The sequence below is a fragment of the Asparagus officinalis genome, chromosome 6 (assembly GCF_001876935.1).
Source record: "Asparagus officinalis chromosome 6, Aspof.V1, whole genome shotgun sequence".
Lineage (NCBI taxonomy): Eukaryota > Viridiplantae > Streptophyta > Magnoliopsida > Asparagales > Asparagaceae > Asparagus > Asparagus officinalis.
In genome coordinates this window covers 51,729,980-51,748,773 of record NC_033799.1, presented here as the reverse complement: position 1 = coordinate 51,748,773, position 18,794 = coordinate 51,729,980, and the positions used below count along the sequence as shown (strand labels likewise).

At 36.9% G+C, this 18,794-nt stretch overlaps 2 protein-coding genes across 2 annotated transcripts; both read left to right on the top strand.

The window, feature by feature from the left end:
* LOC109846182 lies at positions 677 to 1,339 on the top strand. Its single transcript, XM_020415405.1, has one exon. The coding sequence runs from the start codon at positions 677 to 679 to the stop codon at positions 1,337 to 1,339; it is 663 nt and encodes a 220-aa protein (XP_020270994.1).
* Positions 8,281 to 8,679, top strand: LOC109846181 (ATP-dependent RNA helicase glh-2-like). The gene has a single exon (XM_020415404.1). It carries the CDS (start codon positions 8,281 to 8,283, stop codon positions 8,677 to 8,679), a length of 399 nt encoding a protein of 132 aa, XP_020270993.1.

Here is an 18,794-nt window from a genome sequence, read left to right as displayed (position 1 = left end):
GGGCCTCTTCATTTTGATGTTACCTTCAGCACCATTTATTTTGTTTTGTAAAATGCTTATGACGGTGAGCTTGTGGGCTGTAAGTACCGATCAAATATATAGTTGCTCTGACTTCTATCATCAGCAGGTTTATGAATATTTGAAATAAACTATGTGATATGAAGTGCCAGGCTTGACCCGTGCATAAGACTTGTCTTAGGCATTGGTCGCTGCTGTTGCGCACCCCGTATTTTATGATATTCCGCTGTAGTTTCGGGGCGTGACAGTAAGGTGGTATCAGAGCTTAGGTTTCGACGTTAGAAACCTTGTAGGACACGTTATCATATGTATATGCGCTAGATGAGTGTTAGCGTATGGATCAATTATGTGATATATATGTCTGTATACATATGTATATATATATGTATGCATATAAATATTTTATTATTTATAGGAAGATATGATTTCAGGTAATGAGCAAACCCCTCCTAACGGAGATAGGGATCTAAATCAGACGATAGGTGAAATGATGAGATCTAGAATTGCTCATGCATCCACCTTCGGAAACTCAATAGACAATAATGCATTGATGGATCTGCTGCAAGCGGTGACATCCGTAGTCACCAGACAACAAGATCAAATTGATTGCAATTAGACGAGTGGTCAAAAGGAGGAACACCCAAAATTAAGAAGTGGCATGGGAGAATTCAAGAAACTATCTCCACCTAGTTTTGAAGGAACAACTGATCCCATGATTGCTGAGCATTGGATCACAGAAATGGAGAAGGTCTTCACATACATGAAATGCCCTGAAGAGGAGAAGGTTGATTATGCAGTATACATGTTAAAGGACCGCGCTTACGGGTGGTGGCAAATGCAGGTCAGGACATTGGGTGAGAAGGCATACAAGTTATCATGGGAGGAATTTAAAAAGATTTTTTATGAAAAATATTTTCCTTCAACTGTTCGCAAACAAAAAGAGCAGGAGTTTCGAAAATTGGAGCAAGGTGATAAGACAGTAGCTGAATATGAAGAAGAGTTCACTTACCTATCAAAATTTGTCATTCACTTGTTGGGTAATGAGGAAGATAGAGCTCGTCGATTCAAGGAAATGCTTCGACCGGACATCCAGAAGACGGTCAGTGCAATTGAACTCCCTACATATGGAGAAGTGTTAAAGAATGCCTTGTTAATTGAGAAAAATGAAATTGGTACAAAACCAAGGAATGAGACGAGCAGCTTATACCCAAAGAAGCGGTTCTGGCAAGATAATCGTGGTGGAAGAAATAAAAATTGGAAAAAAGCAGAATTTTGGGCGCAGAGAGGAACAATTTCCTACCCAGAAAACTTTAAGATGTGATTTTTGTCATAAGCTGGGGCATGAAGCGAAAAGTTGTTAGAGAAATACTGGAGCTTGTTTGAGATGTGGTCAGAAAGATCACAAGATAGCAAATTGTCTCCTACAACAACCATCTCGGAATACTTTTCAGACTGGCCAGTCCAGTGGTGGGAATCGGTATCCTCAAGCTAAGGCCCGAGTTTATTCTCTAACTGAGAAGGAAGCAGAAGCAAACCAGGATGTGGTGACAGGTACGCTAACTTTTGCATCAGTTCCTGCTCGAGTACTATTTGATTCTGGTGCATCGCATTCCTTTATTGCTACACAGTTTGTTAAGAGAAACAAATTTCAATGTGATACCCTACAACAAGAATTGCTTGTTAGTACACCTGGAGGTAGCATATTAGTATCAACTCAAGGTTGTAGGGGTAAAATTTATATTCTCGACAAGGAACTCCCCGTAGAATTAATGATGCTAGAAATGCATGATTTCGATATCATATTGGGGATGGATTGGTTATCCTTAAATCATGCTTCTATTTTGTGTCGAGAAAAGAAAGTAGTATTCAAATTTCCTGGCCAACCCGAATTTTGTTTTGAGGGCGGCAAGTGTCAAGAACCCTTAAAAATTATCTCAGCCCTTAAAGCATATCGAGCGCTGAGAAATGGATGTATGGGTTATTTGGCTTCAATTGAGATGGTTGATGATGGAAAACCAAGCTTGGAAGAAATACCAATTGTCCGAGAATTTCCAGAAGTATTTCCAGATGAACTTCCAGGAATGCCCCCAGATAGAGAAATTGAATTTCAACTGCAAGAACTTTTAGATAAAGGCTTCATTCGGCCGAGTGTGTCACCCTGGGGTGCACCAGTGTTATTTGTGAAGAAGAAAGATGGAAGTATGAGACTATGTATTGACTTCCGTGAGTTGAACAAAGTAACCATTCGGAACAAGTATCCATTACCGAGAATTGATGATCTATTTGATCAATTACAAGGAGCTCAAGTATTTTCCAAGATTGATCTTCGTTCTGGTTACTATCAGTTAAAGATTAAGCCGGAAGATGTGCCAAAGACTGCATTTCGAACTCGTTATGGTCATTATGAATTTTTAGTTTTACCATTCGGGCTCACAAATGCACCTGCAACATTTATGGATCTTATGAATAGGGTATTTAAATCTTTCTTGGATCAGTTTGTTGTGGTATTTATTGATGATATTCTGATATACTCAAAAAGTAAAGAAGAACATGAAGAACACTTGAGGCAGGTGTTGCACACATTAAAGAGAGAACAATTGTATGCGAAACTTAAGAAATGTGAATTCTGGTTGGAGGAAGTAGCATTTCTTGGGCATGTAATCTCTAAGGAAGGGATTTCTGTGGACCCTGAAAAGGTAAAAGCCATTGTTAAATGCGGACAGCCGATACTGTACGCGAGATCCGTAGCTTTCTTTCGGAAATGCGCTGGCTACTATAGAAAACTTTGTATTAGAAGGATTCTTCCGTAATTGCTTCACTCTAACTCGTCTACTCAGAAAGGGAGTTAAATTTATTTGGTCAGGAATGAAATGTGAGAAAAGCTTTCAAGAAGCTAAAAAGTCGATTAGTGTCTGCTCCAATCATTGCATTACTAGTGGAGACACAGGCTTTGCCTATTTATAGTGATGCATTCCAGAAGAGGATTGGATGTGATAATATATGCAAATGGCAAAAGTCATAGCATATGCTTCAAGACAGTTAAACCTTATGAACAAAACTTATCCAACTTCATGCATCTTGAGTTAGCGGCAGTAGTGTTTGCTCTCAAAATTTGGGACATCTATTATAATGGAGCTTACATTTGATATTATATACTGACCACAAGGTTTGTGAAAATATATATTTTACCCAGAAGAGTTGAATTTACGGCAAGAAGTCATGCGTTGGAGCTTCGAAAGACTTATGATATGACCACTTCATTATCACCGGCAAGGCAAATGTTGTTGCTGATGCCTTGAGCCGTAAGAATTGCATGCCAATTTAGCAATGCCTTAATTACTTTCTCAAAGAAAATATTGAGGACATTGCGATCGTACTGGAATTGAAATTAGAGTCACACAAATGAGTTAAATTAGCAAGATATGATACAGCAACCCTCTTTGCGCTAGATGAATTAAAGCCAAACCAGCCAGAATGATCCTCAACTGCTTGAAGATAAGAAGATGTGGGAAGAAGGCACTCGAGGAGAGTTTTAAAGATACATAAAGATGGATCATTGAGTGTTGGAACTCAGAGTTTGTGTGCCTGACATTACCAGAGATAAAGAAAAATATTCTAACAAGAGGCACATACTCTTTGCTACTACTATGCATTCCTGGATCAACAAAAATGTATAACGAACTGAAGCGAAATATATTGGTGGAATAATATGAAGACAGGAAATGCACCTATGTTGCAGAATGTTTCACTTTGCCAACAATAAGGCTGGCACCAAGAACCAGCCTGGATTAGTTCATAACTTGGACATACCAATGTGGAAATGCGGAAAAGTCACCATGGAATTTCGTCACTGGCCTTCCGAAATCCTTGAGAAAGAATGATGCAATATGGGTAATTGTTGACCGCTGTTGACAAAAGTCAGCACACATTTTACCTATCAATGTGAAATTCTCATTCAGAAAAGTGACTAAGATGTACATTAATTGATGATAGTTAAGGCTTAATGCGTATTAACCACATATCAATATCGTGGTCTGAATCGTGATCCTAGATTCACATACAGAATACTGGAAAGTGGACAGAGCTGTCTGCAGAACTAAACTAAATTTCAGCTTCAGCTTTATGCATCACAGACAAAATGGCCATCAGAACGACAATTCAAACACTAGAAAGATATGTTTGAGATTGTTAGTGTGTTCTGGAGATGAAAGGCAGGCGTGGGAAGAATTAATCTGCCTTTTGGCGAGTTTGCATATAATAAATAGCTACCAAGCTAGCCATTCAGATGGCCCCCCACCATTATCGAACTCTTTATGGAAGGAAAATGTAGATCTCCTATCATTGGGCATGATGTTGCGAGAAATGGAAACTTCTTGGACCGGAATTGGTACAACAGCAATTGATTAAAATTCAATTAGTTCGAGGAAACCGTGCTTCGCACGGCACCAAGTCGCTCAGAAAGAGTCTAATGGCTGATCGAAGAAGAAGAGAATTTAGAATTTCAACGTAGGCAGATCATGTTTCTTTAAGGTTTTTCGCGCACTACGAGCAGTAAAAAGATTTGGAATCCAAGGGAAGTTAAGCCCGAGATTGCATGTTTCCTTTTGAAATTCTTAGAGCGTACTTGGTCAGTGGCTACAGATTTAGCATTACCCAGCTCGTGTCTGGGAGTCATGATGTCATCTTCATTACTCCATGCCTTGGAAGCTTCATCCGAGGATCCAAATGAGATCATTGAAGTTGTCTCCAGTAGAGCTCAAGTCCAGAATATTGACTATGAAGGAAAGACCCCAGGAATCGTATTGTTGATTCATAAAGAACAAGTGCTCGACACCGAATAATCAATATGTGAAAGTTCAGTGGAAGAATCACTCTGAAAGAGAAGCTACTTGGGAGGAGACTGCAATTCTATGCGAGAGAGTATCCAGAGCTCATTCGAGATATAGGTATCGTATAAGTTTCAGAGGACGAAAACTTTTTATTAGAGGGAGAGTGTAGAATAACCCAACTAATTAAAATTTCTTAAAACTTGATTAATAATTTTTTAATCGACAGTAATTAAATAGGGGACTAATTAGGGGTTGATGTTGGAGATTTTCCCCTAACTTTTTTTTAGCTTGCCACAGTTAAACAGGCTTTGTGGCTTGAAATACCATTGAAGATTTGGACGGCACCTCTTCAACGGGCGGAAAATAAAAACAGGGAAAACAGAGAAAAATCACAGAGAAATCACAGAAGAAAAAAAAAAAAAAAACAAAACAACAACACAGAGAACCTTCTTCAACCCAACCCTCTGAGAACTCAAATTAAAAAGTGTGAAAAGAAAAGAAGAAGAAGAAGAGGAAGAAGATAGGGAAAGTGGAAATCAAGCTCCTAAGGTATAGTTTCCTTTCAATTTCATAGTGAATCGAATCAATTAGAATAAGTAAGAGAGTTAAGTTGTTATGATCATGAATATGAATCTAGGGTTTCAAAAGGAATTTTATTATGTAATTAGGATACATTTTGGGGGGGGGGGTTTCCGCCGTCGGCCTCTCCTCGTCGTCGGCCGGTTTTGGTCGCCGGCGGGCTCCTCGTCGCCGTCCCACTTCCATGGCGGAGAGAAAGAGAGGGAGAGAGAGAGAGAGAGATGGAAGAGAGAGGGAGAGAGAGAGATGAGAGGAGAGGAGAAGAAAACCGAAGAAAAAAAAAAGAAGAACAGATGAGGAGAAAGAGGAACGGAAAAAAAAAAGAGAAAAAAAAAAGAAGAAGAAACGAAGAAGAAGGGGGAGAGGATAATGATCAGGTGCTGTTTTTAGTATAAAGAGAGGGAAAATTGCTTTAAGCCCCCTGAACCATGAAAAAAAATTCGAAATAGACCTTAATAATATGAGTTATGTTGAAAAATGATTGGAAAATCTCTGCTGGGCCCTATCATTTACTCTACTTGCTAATAAGTCCAGTCTGAGGAATAAACAATAAACTTTTTGACTTGATAATTCCCTATAACCCCCTGCATAATTTAATTATTATTGATTATATTTGAAATTATTAGACTCTAGACTAGGAATTGATTTACCTATAATATATGTTTGTTCTGAATTAATAGTTAGTCATATATCTTACATTTGATATTCGGGTGAATAACAGTTGAGAAAGTCGTGACCACTAGAGGTGAGTTCATTTCTCACTAGTATTTTTATAATATGAAATGGCATGAGTTCTATATTTGATTTATCTTGTGATAAAATAAATAAATAAATAATATGTCTTTTCATGTATATAAAGATTTGACCTATTTCTGTTGTGGTCTATCCTATAATACTATGTTAACCTCGCACAATATATGAAAAGCTAATTTGATCTGTATATAAAATATGAAAAATAAATTTGGCTCTCATGCAATTTTCAAATAATCGTGGACATTGTTTTATCTGAATAATTTGATGAGGTATTTGGAACGTATTTCAACAGTTTAACGGATTCAAAGACTCTTTGTGACTTAGTATCTGATAAAGGAAAAATCTGTAAACTGTTTTAACAGAAATGAGGCGCTTTACCTTGTCAATTTCATTTGAAATATCTGCAAATTCTGTATGCAAAGTATTTATCATTTGATATGTGATCTCGATGTTTTCAAACCCTCAAATAGTCCACTATGAATTAGTTCTGTCTGCCATATGGTGAATGCACCTTTATTTGGCCCTTCTGTATTTGGCCTTGGCCCTTCTGTATTGGCCCTTCTGAAATCTGTTCTGGCCCCTCTGTATTTGGCCAGTAGCCTATGGCAGTGTTAGGTGCATTCGGTTCCCGGGAATTATCTGTTATCTGATGCGGTTACGCATTCCCTTGCTACTGGGCTAAAATTCGTAGCCTTAGTGTGACCTATGGGGTGACTTTTACATTCATGGAATACTCATCGAGAAATAAGATTTTGATAATTTGACTGTGAAATTTAGAAAACAACAATTCTCTGATTTTGCCCAAATTAGTAGTTCTTTTCTTCTTAATGTTTGCCTTGATTCAAAAAGAGTTTGTTTCCAAGAAATTTCACAGTTTATTCAGTGCACATGAGAAAGAAAATATAATTGTTGTATTCTTTCTTAAAAATGACAATATTACGATATTTGGATCGTATTCTGCTATCTGTGAATTTCTCACGCAAAACTTGAAATTTGTAAATTTCTGAGAACTATTATTATTACTATTTTGTTAGTTATCTAGGAACTCTAGTGGGAAATGTTCTCACTGAGCGCTAGCTCATTCCGTTGTTTTTAATATTTTTTTCAGATCAGGCGTAGCTTCCTACTAGCCGACTTTTAGTTTGAACTTTTGGCTGAGAGGCGTTATATGGAGGGCCTCTTCATTTTGATGTTACCTTCAGCACCATTTATTTTGTTTTGTAAAATGCTTATGACGGTGAGCTTGTGGGCTGTAAGTACCGATCAAATATATAGTTGCTCTGACTTCTATCATCAGCAGGTTTATGAATATTTGAAATAAACTATGTGATATGAAGTGCCAGGCTTGACCCGTGCATAAGACTTGTCTTAGGCATTGGTCGCTGCTGTTGCGCACCCCGTATTTTATGATATTCCGCTGTAGTTTCGGGGCGTGACAATTTCACTTGTAAAAGAGTGCTTAAGTACGAATCTCAGTAACCAAAATTGGAATATTTTTCGTGTCCTTTGACGAGAAAAATGATTTGGGGCAGCTAAAAGATTCTTCTGTTCTGATCAATCAAGGTTTGATCCAGGGAAATTTTTTTGTGTTTTCTTGTTGATTTGTCTTTTTCTCCTTTTGGTCTTTTCTCTTGGGCTTGAAATGGTGATTTTGGGGGAGAATTCGAAAAATTTGATTGAGCCAATTGAGACAACAAATTTTGTGGCTCAAAAGATTTGGGGGGAAATTGCTCCATTTTTAATCTCTGATTCTTTTTTTGTTTCAAAGCCCAAGCCCAGTTTCTCTCAGTGCAAAGAAACTAGGGTTTATTATGTAACTAGGGTTAATTCGGATCCTCAGTCTATGTGTGAGAAAACTAGAGTTAATAAACCTGGGTTAAAATCTGATGAGTTTGGGTTAAAATTTGCGGTGGGGATTGATCCCTTGCGGAGATCTCAAGAGGAATTAAAGGTAGATGTTGATAAATGAGATTGGGTGAGCGTTGTTAAGAGAAAACCTAAATCGCCGCCTCTCCAGAAATTTCTTGTTCCTCCCTCTTTTCTTTCTGCAGATCTCATTCGAATGAAGCGATTGTGTTTTCGTTGTGGAGGAGCGAATCATATGGCGAAAGATTGCAGAGATCCGATCGTTTGCTTTCAATGTCAAGAAATGGGTCATGAGGCGAGAAATTACAGGGTAAATGATAGAAGAAATGATACATCTGATAACAGAGGTCGAGGATATGGAGGAAGAGGAGCTAGTAATGGAGGACGTGGTTTTTTTGGGGGTCGAAGTGCTGGAGGTTTTGGTAATCTTGGAGGTCGAGGTAATAAAGGTAGATCTGGGCAGAACTCTAGTCGAGGGGGAAGATTTGATCATCCTAATCCTTGGCAATGGCGTAGGGAGAGAATTTCTTCTGCCTTTTCTTCTTCAAATAAGCAAGATTTTCCTTCGGGAATTGGTCAACAGGAAAAGGGTAAAAGAACACTGGACTCGATTGATGAAGAAAAAAATTCATGAGAATGTTTCAATGTTTCAAGATCAAGGGCCGAGAGATTTTGGAGATCTGGAAGTTGAACTAAAATCTCAGGTGATCGTCCTCGTTTCTCTTCTGCTGTTTTAAATTTTGAAGGAGAAATTAATTCTGGTTTTCAGAAGTTTAGAAACTTTGCTATAGTTTCTTTTGTTGAAGGTGGTAATATTTCTCTTGAGAGATTGGAGTTAGATTTGAGAGCTTATTTTCCTATGAATAAGCATTGGGATGTGAGGCTATTTACCAACGGAGAAGTGTTGGTTAAAATACAACCGTGGAAACAGATGGATGATTTGATAAGAATGGGGGTAATATCTCTGAGATCTTTTGGTTAAAATACAACCGTGGAAACAGATGGATGATTTGATAAGAATGGGGGTAATATCTCTGAGATCTTGTAAGATAAAACTTAGAAGATGGAGTGCTGGATGATTTGATAAGAATGGGGGTAATATCTCTGAGATCTTGTAAGATAAAACTTAGAAGATGGAGTGTCTGGGAAGGAAATGTGGTAGTAAAAAGGATATCTTATGTGTGGATTAAGCTGAAAAATGTTCCTCCTCACTTATGTAATAAAGAATCTTTTCCTCAGATGGTTAAACCTTTTGCTGATCTTGTTGAGTTGAACTCATTAACTAATTCCTGTACTGAATTTGTGGATGCTGTGTTGCTGGTCAGTTGTTTAGAATACATTGATATACCTAAAAAATTGAAGGTTTTTGTTGGAAAAAATCAGTACAACATTGAGGTTTCTGTTATGTCTATAATGGGGGAAATTGATGAAGGAGAAAAGAAAAAACAGAAAGTGGACCAATTGAAAGACAACAATCAAAGTTCTTATCATGATAAGTGGTTTAAAGGTAGAAGAGATAGTGGAACTGGTTCTTCTTCCTTGAAAGATTCTGAGTCTAATTCATGGAATGTTAAACAAGATTTGAGAGAAAATCCGTGGAGCTCTCCTGCTGCTAGATTATGGACTAATGCAAAAAATTTCTATCAAAAACAGAAATCTGAATGGGGGGCTTGGGGAGAAAGTATATCAAAAGATAATATTGATGAACAACATCCAGAACAGATGATGATGACTGAGATAGAAGATTCTGCTGAAATATTGATAGATAGTGAGGAAGATAAAGATAAAGAAGTTGAAAAGGAGATTAATGTGTCTCCCATTAGGGAGGATAAGGTGATTCACAAAGGAAAAGAGGTGATTGTAGAGGAGGGATCTACAGACAAGTTTACCATGATTGAGAATATTAATAAAGTTGAGAAATGGTTGGCTCTTCCAACTCATTCCAACAATGAAGAAAATCAAGAGAAGGAAGATGACATTCCTATAATTCAGCCTCTAAATTCTTTGTCACCTACAGATTTTGATACTTATCCAAAAGTCACATTTGTCAGAAGATGTTCAAGATTTGTGGATATGGAACCTATGACTGCTTTGGATAGGGCCACTTCAAGAGCTGCAATGAAAAATATTAAAAAAAATTATTCCAGGGGCTTCTTCTAGTGGTTCAGGTGAAAATTCCTCTTCTCTAGGATCTAATTTTGTTCCTATTTTATTTGATGCTTGCTCTAATAAGCAGCTGCAAAAAATTGCTTCTAAATGTGCTATTATTCTTGAGCCTCAGGGAGATTTTGACCCTATTAAAAAAGGGAGGCTGATGGAACAAGAAAGTGTTAGACCCTAGAGAGGGGGTGATTAGGGTCTTATGCTAATCTAATCCGATTTAATGCCAATTAAAAACTAATTAACAAGTTATCCTAGCAAGTATGAAATATAACAAAATATAAAAGCTAGGATAAGCAATGTAAACAAGGGATATATCCTATATGATGAAATATATATATGCAAGGATATGAAACTAACACAAGGGGTAAACAATCTAAACAAGATAGTGGATGATAAAGATAATGAGCTAATGACAATGGCGATATAAGATATGAACATAAATATGATCACTTCCCATTTGCGAAAACTCATCTGTTTTGTAAAACATGCACGAACATGTGCACGAACGAAAACATGATTTTGTAAATTCCATTAAACATAACAAATCAATTCTAAACTTGATGAAACTTTGCGAAATATTTGTAAACATGAAAACAAACATGTTAGAAAAAGAATTTCTCAAATTGAATTTCCATTTGTGAAAACTCATGTATTTTGCAACTGTGTCCAAAGCATGAAACTCAAAACCATGCATGTATATATATAACTATATATATACATAGAAACCAAATACGTGTGTGTATATGATATTGAGCTTAAGGTACTTAACACACATAATATAAAATCTAAACTAGATTACCCAAGCTTGATCTTGATCTTCATTGTAGCTCAACTTGGTACACATGCGGATGAAGCTTGAACTTGATCTTTAACTTTGAATTTCAAGGCTTCACTCCACTATTCCGCCAACCTCCATTGGATATGATTGTTGAAGCTCTATTCCATCCATCCTCCAACAACGTTGTTTGTCTACAAAACATAAGAATGCACAAATACTAGACAAACAACATTAGTAATAAATTGTTTGTTAGACATCATCAAAACAAGAAGGACAACAATCTCCCCCTTTTTGATGGTGACAAACAATTTACAAAAAAGAATATATGCATGAAGGAAATGAACATATATACAAGCATATAAACAAGGAATTGTATACTCACAATATTTCTCCCCCTTTGACAACATCAAAAAGGGGACAAAAAGAATAAGAGAGAGAAAGCTCCCCCTATCAATAAGCATTTGTGAGTATAAAAAGAATCTATATATAGGGATTGCTCCCCTATCAAAAAGCCATATAGAATATATGCAATGAGGATCATGGCAAACATATGTGAGCAAACATAGATGAATATGCTAAATATCACTCACATTCAAAAAGGCAATGAGAACACAATTAGATATGTCATTATGAAATAGTGTCTCATGACAAAAACCTATAAAGCATGTATAAAAGATTTATGAAGTCAAAAGAAGAAGAACATGAGAGTCATGCAAAAAGGTTTTCAAGTGAAAACAAATCAACCAAATGAAATCATAAATCACAAGTAAATCACATAAAACTAAATTATCATTGATTTTTTTTAAAAAAAATCAAGAGAGACAATCATATCTAGCTCTTGAGCTAATAATAACCCATATAAATATTTTTAGCACCCGGTAAACAATGTTTGGGAATAAACACCCAATAACTCCAGAGGGTTATATAAACGCAAGCCTCTTATCAATAATCATGAAAACAAAAGATTTTATCAATTATAAATTGTTTTCATATAAAAAGATTTCAAAGCATAATTTTCAAAACCAAGATAAAGAAGGATAAAAAACATTAAAATTCTTAGTTTGAAAATCAAATTTGTTTTGGTACCCAAGAACTCTTGGTACCAAAAGATTTAGGGACATGACCCCTATCATTTAAGCTCAAAGCCCTTGGGTTATGAACCCATTTGGGCGCATTTAGCGCACGGGTCCGGTCATAGCAATAATTATGCAAATGACCCATTCGATTGCAATAAGTGCAATGAAGAGGATGCATTTGGTTATGTTGACCATGTGGATGTGCACGAGAAACATTTGAAACATTTGCAAACATGGATGATCTTTTAAAATTATTTTGCAAATGTGAAACTCTCTTTAAATCAAAACAAAATTTGGCCAAATGACCAAATCTACCACAATGATCACATCTATACACATGAGCATGCTTATAATGAGCAATGGGTGCATGTGTGTGTACATGTGACGAAGAAACTTGATGAGATGCACAAGAAGGATTAGTATTCTTATGTTTTTGTGCATCATAGCAAAATTTAGCTAAATGGCCTTTACGACCACAAATGGAGCACTTGTAAACTTTGCTATACAAGTGTGCATAGTGTGTGGGTGATTTTGTAGCACTAGATTTAGCACACTTGTCCATAAGTTTCTTATGGTTATCAATGCATATTTTCAAAGTTGAATCTAAAGATGAAATACTATTTTTCATAAGATTCAAATCTTCATTTTTAGGCACATATGCATTTTTAGAAGTAGAACATAAATAATCATTTATAAAAGAAGCAGTGTTATTTTGTATGTTCTTTACTTCTAACATGGCATTATCTCTTTCATGAGTTAAACTAGCAACGTTTGAAGTTAAAGAAACATGATCCAATTTTAATTTTTTATTGTTTTCTTTAAGGATCACATTTTCATTAGAAATAGTTTCAAACTTAGATGCTAACAACTCATGATCGGATTTCAAAATTTCATGCTTGCTTTGTAAATTAATGAAATCATTTTGCAATTTGTTAAAGGCATGTAATAATTTTTTACTAGCACAAGCAAGTTCATCATTAGGTAAATCATTTATGGTTTCGAACTCGCAAACCTCACTAGGGCTATCGCCTAGTGGCCGTGTGCATGATGCTCCACATGAACTTGAAGCGGGATCCTCCAAAGCTTGTCGGATCGCCTCCAAGTCTCCTTGATGTGCTTCTATAAATATCCATAAGGTGTAAGCACTATCAAAATGAACAAACTTGTTAGACATAGATGAGTTAAAAGCATTTAACAAATATTCTAACAAAATGTTGTTCATAGTAAACATGCGATGATCATTTTTATTCCACTTGGATTTCTCCAAAATGGGCACAATATAAGCATCATCTATAATTTCCCATAAATCAAAATGTTTAGATCTAACAAATAGTTTAAATCTAACACACCATTGGGCATAGGGGAAATTGTCTAATCTAGGAGCAACACTAGAATCATAGCCTAAACAAGATGCATCATTCATATCCATAAATTGTAAAAATATGCAACCGTGTCTCCCTCAAGTGCTCGGTTACAACCTCTCCCTAGGCACGTCAACCGACGCCACTCCTCTTGGGACGATCCCCGACTCTCACCACACACTCCTCACTCGGTGTACAAGTGTATTACAAAGTGATTTCACAATTAAGCACAATATAGCAAATGATTGTTCTCTCTAACAAGGTGAGAACTCAATTAGGCTCAACTCAATGTCACACTATCCCACAACCCAATTATATAATGTATGCAAATACAATAAGCTCAATGGTTGTGTGTGCAAACAAAGAGTAAATCAAATCAAACTAAACTCAATATAAAACTAGCTTTAATAGAAATGATAATCAACAAATAATTATAAATAAAAGCTAGACTTGAGTTTAGGAAAACTTCTCTAGATCAAGATGGAGAGATGGAGATATGAAGCCCAAACAAGAAGATGATCTCCTCCACTTGTGAAAACTTCTTCATAAACCAAAACAAACACTAACACACTTAAACCCTTGTTTAAAACTCTTTAAACTTGTTTAAAACATTTCTTAAGTCGCCTTAGAGGTATGAGGGCATGGGGTATATATAGGCTCATGAAACAACCCCAAAAACCAATAAAAACACCCCCAAAACATTAAAATAAACAAAAAACAGAACTAGCCGTTACTGTAGCAACGGTCGGATGCTACAGTACTTCGGTCGACCGGTACGGTCGACCGGATTACTGTAGCAGTGCGCAGCTGTTTTGTAAAATCAATTTAAAATAGTAAATGAACTCCAAAAATTATGAAAGTTTGTGGGAAATTTCTAGACATGTAGAATAACATTTCAGAGAAAGAATTTCTGAAAAATCTTTTCCCCGTTGAGAGAAATAAATGTTTGAACACAAAAATACAGTTTCTGAAAATCTGCTGTGATACACGATTTTGTAAAATCAATTAGGCACAGTAAATAAACTCCAAAAATAGTAACATTTTGAGGGAGGTTTCTAAACATGTAGGTAAACATGTCAGAGAAAGAATTTTTCAAATATCACTTCCCATTTGCGAAAACTCATCTGTTTTGTAAAACATGCACGAACATGTGCACGAACGAAAACATGATTTTGTAAATTCCATTAAACATAACAAATCAATTCTAAACTTGATGAAACTTTGCGAAATATTTGTAAACATGAAAACAAACATGTTAGAAAAAGAATTTCTCAAATTGAATTTTCATTTGTGAAAACTCATGTATTTTGCAACTGTGTCCAAAGCATGAAACTCAAAACCATGCATGTATATATATAACTATATATATACATAGAAACCAAATACGTGTGTGTATATGATATTGAGCTTAAGGTACTTAACACACATAATATAAAATCTAAACTAGATTACCCAAGCTTGATCTTGATCTTCATTGTAGCTCAACTTGGTACACATGCGGATGAAGCTTGAACTTGATCTTTAACTTTGACAAAAACCAAAACGTGTATGTGTGTATATGATTGAGCTTAAAGTACTAACACACATAATATAAATTCCTAAACTGAATTACCCAAGCAATCTTGATTTTCAACGAAGCTCTTTCTTGGTAATCTTGCGGATGAAGCTTGAACTTGATCTTTAACTTTGAATTTCAAGGCTTCACTCCACTATTCCGCCAACCTCCATTGGATATGATCGTTGAAGCTCTATTCCATCCATCCTCCAACAACGTTGTTTGTCTACAAAACATAGGAATGCACAAACACTAGACAAACAACATTAGTAATAAATTGTTTGTTAGACATCATCAAAACAAGAAGGACAACAGAAAGAGCTACCTCTGAGTAGACTCTAGTTTGTTTTGTGGAGTTTTGATGGTCTCAAATGTTAGTTACATGGAATGTTAGAGGTTTGGGTTTGAGTTCAAAAAGATTTGGAATTAAGGATTTCTGTCAATTGAACAAATTTGAAATTATATGTTTACAAGAGACAAAAATTAGTTGTTTTACTGACAACATGTTAAAGAGTTTGGGTGGTAATGTGTTTGATTGGATGTATTTACCCTCTATTGGGGCCTCTGGTGGAATTATGATTGGATGGGATAATAATAAATGGAGGAAAATTCAAGATGCTTTGGGTAATTTTGTTCTGACAGTGAAGTTACAAAATAAAAAAAAATGGTTTTGAATGGACTATATCTTCTATATATGGTCCTCATTGTAATACGGAGAGAGCCCTTTTTTGACAGGAGCTTAAAGAGGTTAAAAATGCCTTTTTAGGCCCTTGGGTTATGGTGGGAGACTTCAATGTAACCATATAAGATAAAGGTCAAATCTTTTTATGTGTTGATGATTATAAACGAATTTCCAGATGTGGTTTAAGAGCTGAGATTATTTGATGATTCTATCGACATTTTAATGTTTTCCATACATGTTTAGGGTTTACATGTAATATTTAATGTTATGATTCTTGTTTCATGTGTTGAATAATCTTCAGAGATGTTAATTTAGTACTTGCAACGTTCTATACAAGTTTTACAATGAGTTAAACAAGTTAGAATCATGAAGCATATCCGAGCATGTGCATGTTTTTACTCATGTTCGCTGATTTCGAGGGATTTCCTAGATCTGTGTAAGTTATATTATAATATTTATGGTATGTTAAACACCTAAGGTGTATGTGAACACAAGATATAGGTTTGCACATTGAGATATGTGCACGAACACTTGAATACATGTTTTGAAAATGAGTATACATGCATAGTTGAGATGCATAACACATGTTTGAGTTGATAGTTGTTGGCATAACACATGATAATGCATAACCTATCTGTTGGGGATGCTCAAGTATGTCCAGAAAGACATCCTGATAATCTGAGATAACTCTAGTCTCGCATATATCCGCACTCTGATCCCAAAGCATCACCTCCTCAATGTATACCAGTAATGACTCCGCAAACTGGTTCCCCTAAGAGGTTGCTACAACTAACTCAGACCCATCAGACGCTCGTAAACTGATTGTTTTCACAAAACAAATGATACTAACGTGGTAGGAAGATAGCCAATCTATACTAAGAATGACATCGAATTTTGACATGCTCAACACTATCAGATCAACAACGAACTCAGACTTGTCTAAACCGATAACACACCTCCTATAAATGCTCTCCAAGAGCGACATCTACCCTAGAGGGGTGGAAACTGACAAAGGTACGTCTAGAGGCTGAGCTAAGAGCTGAAGTCTAATCATAAAAGCATAAGATATGAAAGAATGTGAAGCTCCTGAATCGAAAAGAATACGGGCTAGAAAGGAGTTCACAGAGAATGTACCCTCCACTATGGCCTCGCTAGCGTCATGATCACGAGGAACGACTGCATACACTCTGCCTGTAGCTGGAAGCTACTCTGCTGCTGGAGGTGAAGCATATGGAACTACCTGCCCCTGAGGAACGTCCTAAACTGCACGAACATGTCCCTCAATCTTCGGTACCACTGGCGGTTCCTCCAATCTCATCTGAAGGCCCTGACCTCAGCCCTAAAATCTATTCTGCTGCTGATTCTGCCCTCTTCCTTGCTGGGCTCCTGCTTGTACACTGCGACACTCTGATGCTTTATGGCCAAGCTTGTGACACTTAAAACAAGTGCCCTGGAATTTGCGCTGCTGAGGCACTCTTTGATCCTGCTGGGGTCCTCTCCTATGAGGGCCTTGCTGCTGCTGTTGGGGTCCTGAAAAAGGCCTCTTATTCTTACCATTTTCCTTAGTGTTCCCTTCTTTATCCTTTTGGAACATAGCTGACTCATTCTCTTGAGAAGTTGCAGCATTTGTTACCTCATGAACTGAATAAAACCTCTTAGAAACGAGGTATTGACGAAGGTTAGGGCGAAGTCCTGCTAAAAACATCTGAGCCTGGTGCTCTCCGGTCTGTCACATGCCCGTGAAATGAAGTAAGCTCATTAACTTGCTCTCAAAATCAGCTACTGACATGTCTCCCTGAGACAATTTGGACAACTCTAGCTCTTTCCAAGCTCGTGCCGCGGAAGAGATATACTGCTCATCGAAGAAGTATGTGAAATCCTTCCAAGTGAGTGTCATCCTCTAATTTGGAGTAAACTGGAGTCGATACTATCTCCCTGAATCCCCTTTGAGACTGTAAGATGCCAGCATCTGCTTCTGAACCGAAGTCACATTTAGTATCTCAAGAATGTTACTCACATCCTCCTTCCATTTATGTGCTGCAAGAGAATCTGATGAACCCTGAAACTCTGGTGCCCTCATCTTCTGGTATCTCTCTACTAATCGGAGCCAAGCCTCCTATTCTGTAGCTTTATCAGCAACTGCCAGTGGGGTGGGCATCTGTGTGCCCTCTAGAAAATCCTCTGCAATGTGAGTAGCTAGTGCAACCGGTGGTGGAACTACTGCTGGTAGTGGTGTGACATGATTCGTCACGAGCTCCTCAAGTGCTGCCATCCTAGCGGCTATGGGAGGATTCGTCACGAGCTCCTCAAGTGCTGCCATCCTAGCGGCTATGGGAGCCATCAAATCTATCAAGTACTATGGAGCCTGCTGTGGCTCAGGTGGAGCCTGCTACGGCTCTGCCTGATCAGCTCTCCGGGTACGAGGTCTACCATGTCCAACCATCTGAGCATATAGAAGAAGACTTATAGTTCCTCGAACAAAACATATAAGAATTTTATATCATATATCATTCACTCAAATACTTTTAGTATCGAAAAAAATATTTGTAATTTTTGAACACGCGTATATAACGTCATCACTCATTCTAGAATTTCTAGCGGACTCTATACACGAATCTTAAGAAACTCTACTCTAACTCCACGACTCAACACAAGATGATCCTAAGGATACTGGAACTAGAGCTCTGATACCAACTGTGACGCCCCTAGTTTCAACAAGGCTGCAATCTAATGTGAAACTAAGAATATCAAACCTGTCACGTACTACACCGTGCAATAACACGTTTTACCATCACAATTACTATCTATCTAGTGGAATTAATAATAGGCGTAAGTACAGAACAAGTAATAGAGAATATACAAAAGGAGTACTAAACAACATATATTTAGAAGAATAATCATTTCCACTGATATAAATGGATAAGTCTCTAAAAAGTAAACATCTGATCTGAATACAAATGTCTCGACATAAGAAATCAACTGAACTGATATTAAGGCACATTGCCTTTATAAAACTAGAATAAATACTCAAATGTATTATAAATACATCTACTGTGGAGTTCTGATATAAACTGCTAGTAGAAACTATAAATAATAACTAGAGTGACTTCATCAAGCTACGGCTCCTCGTGCAC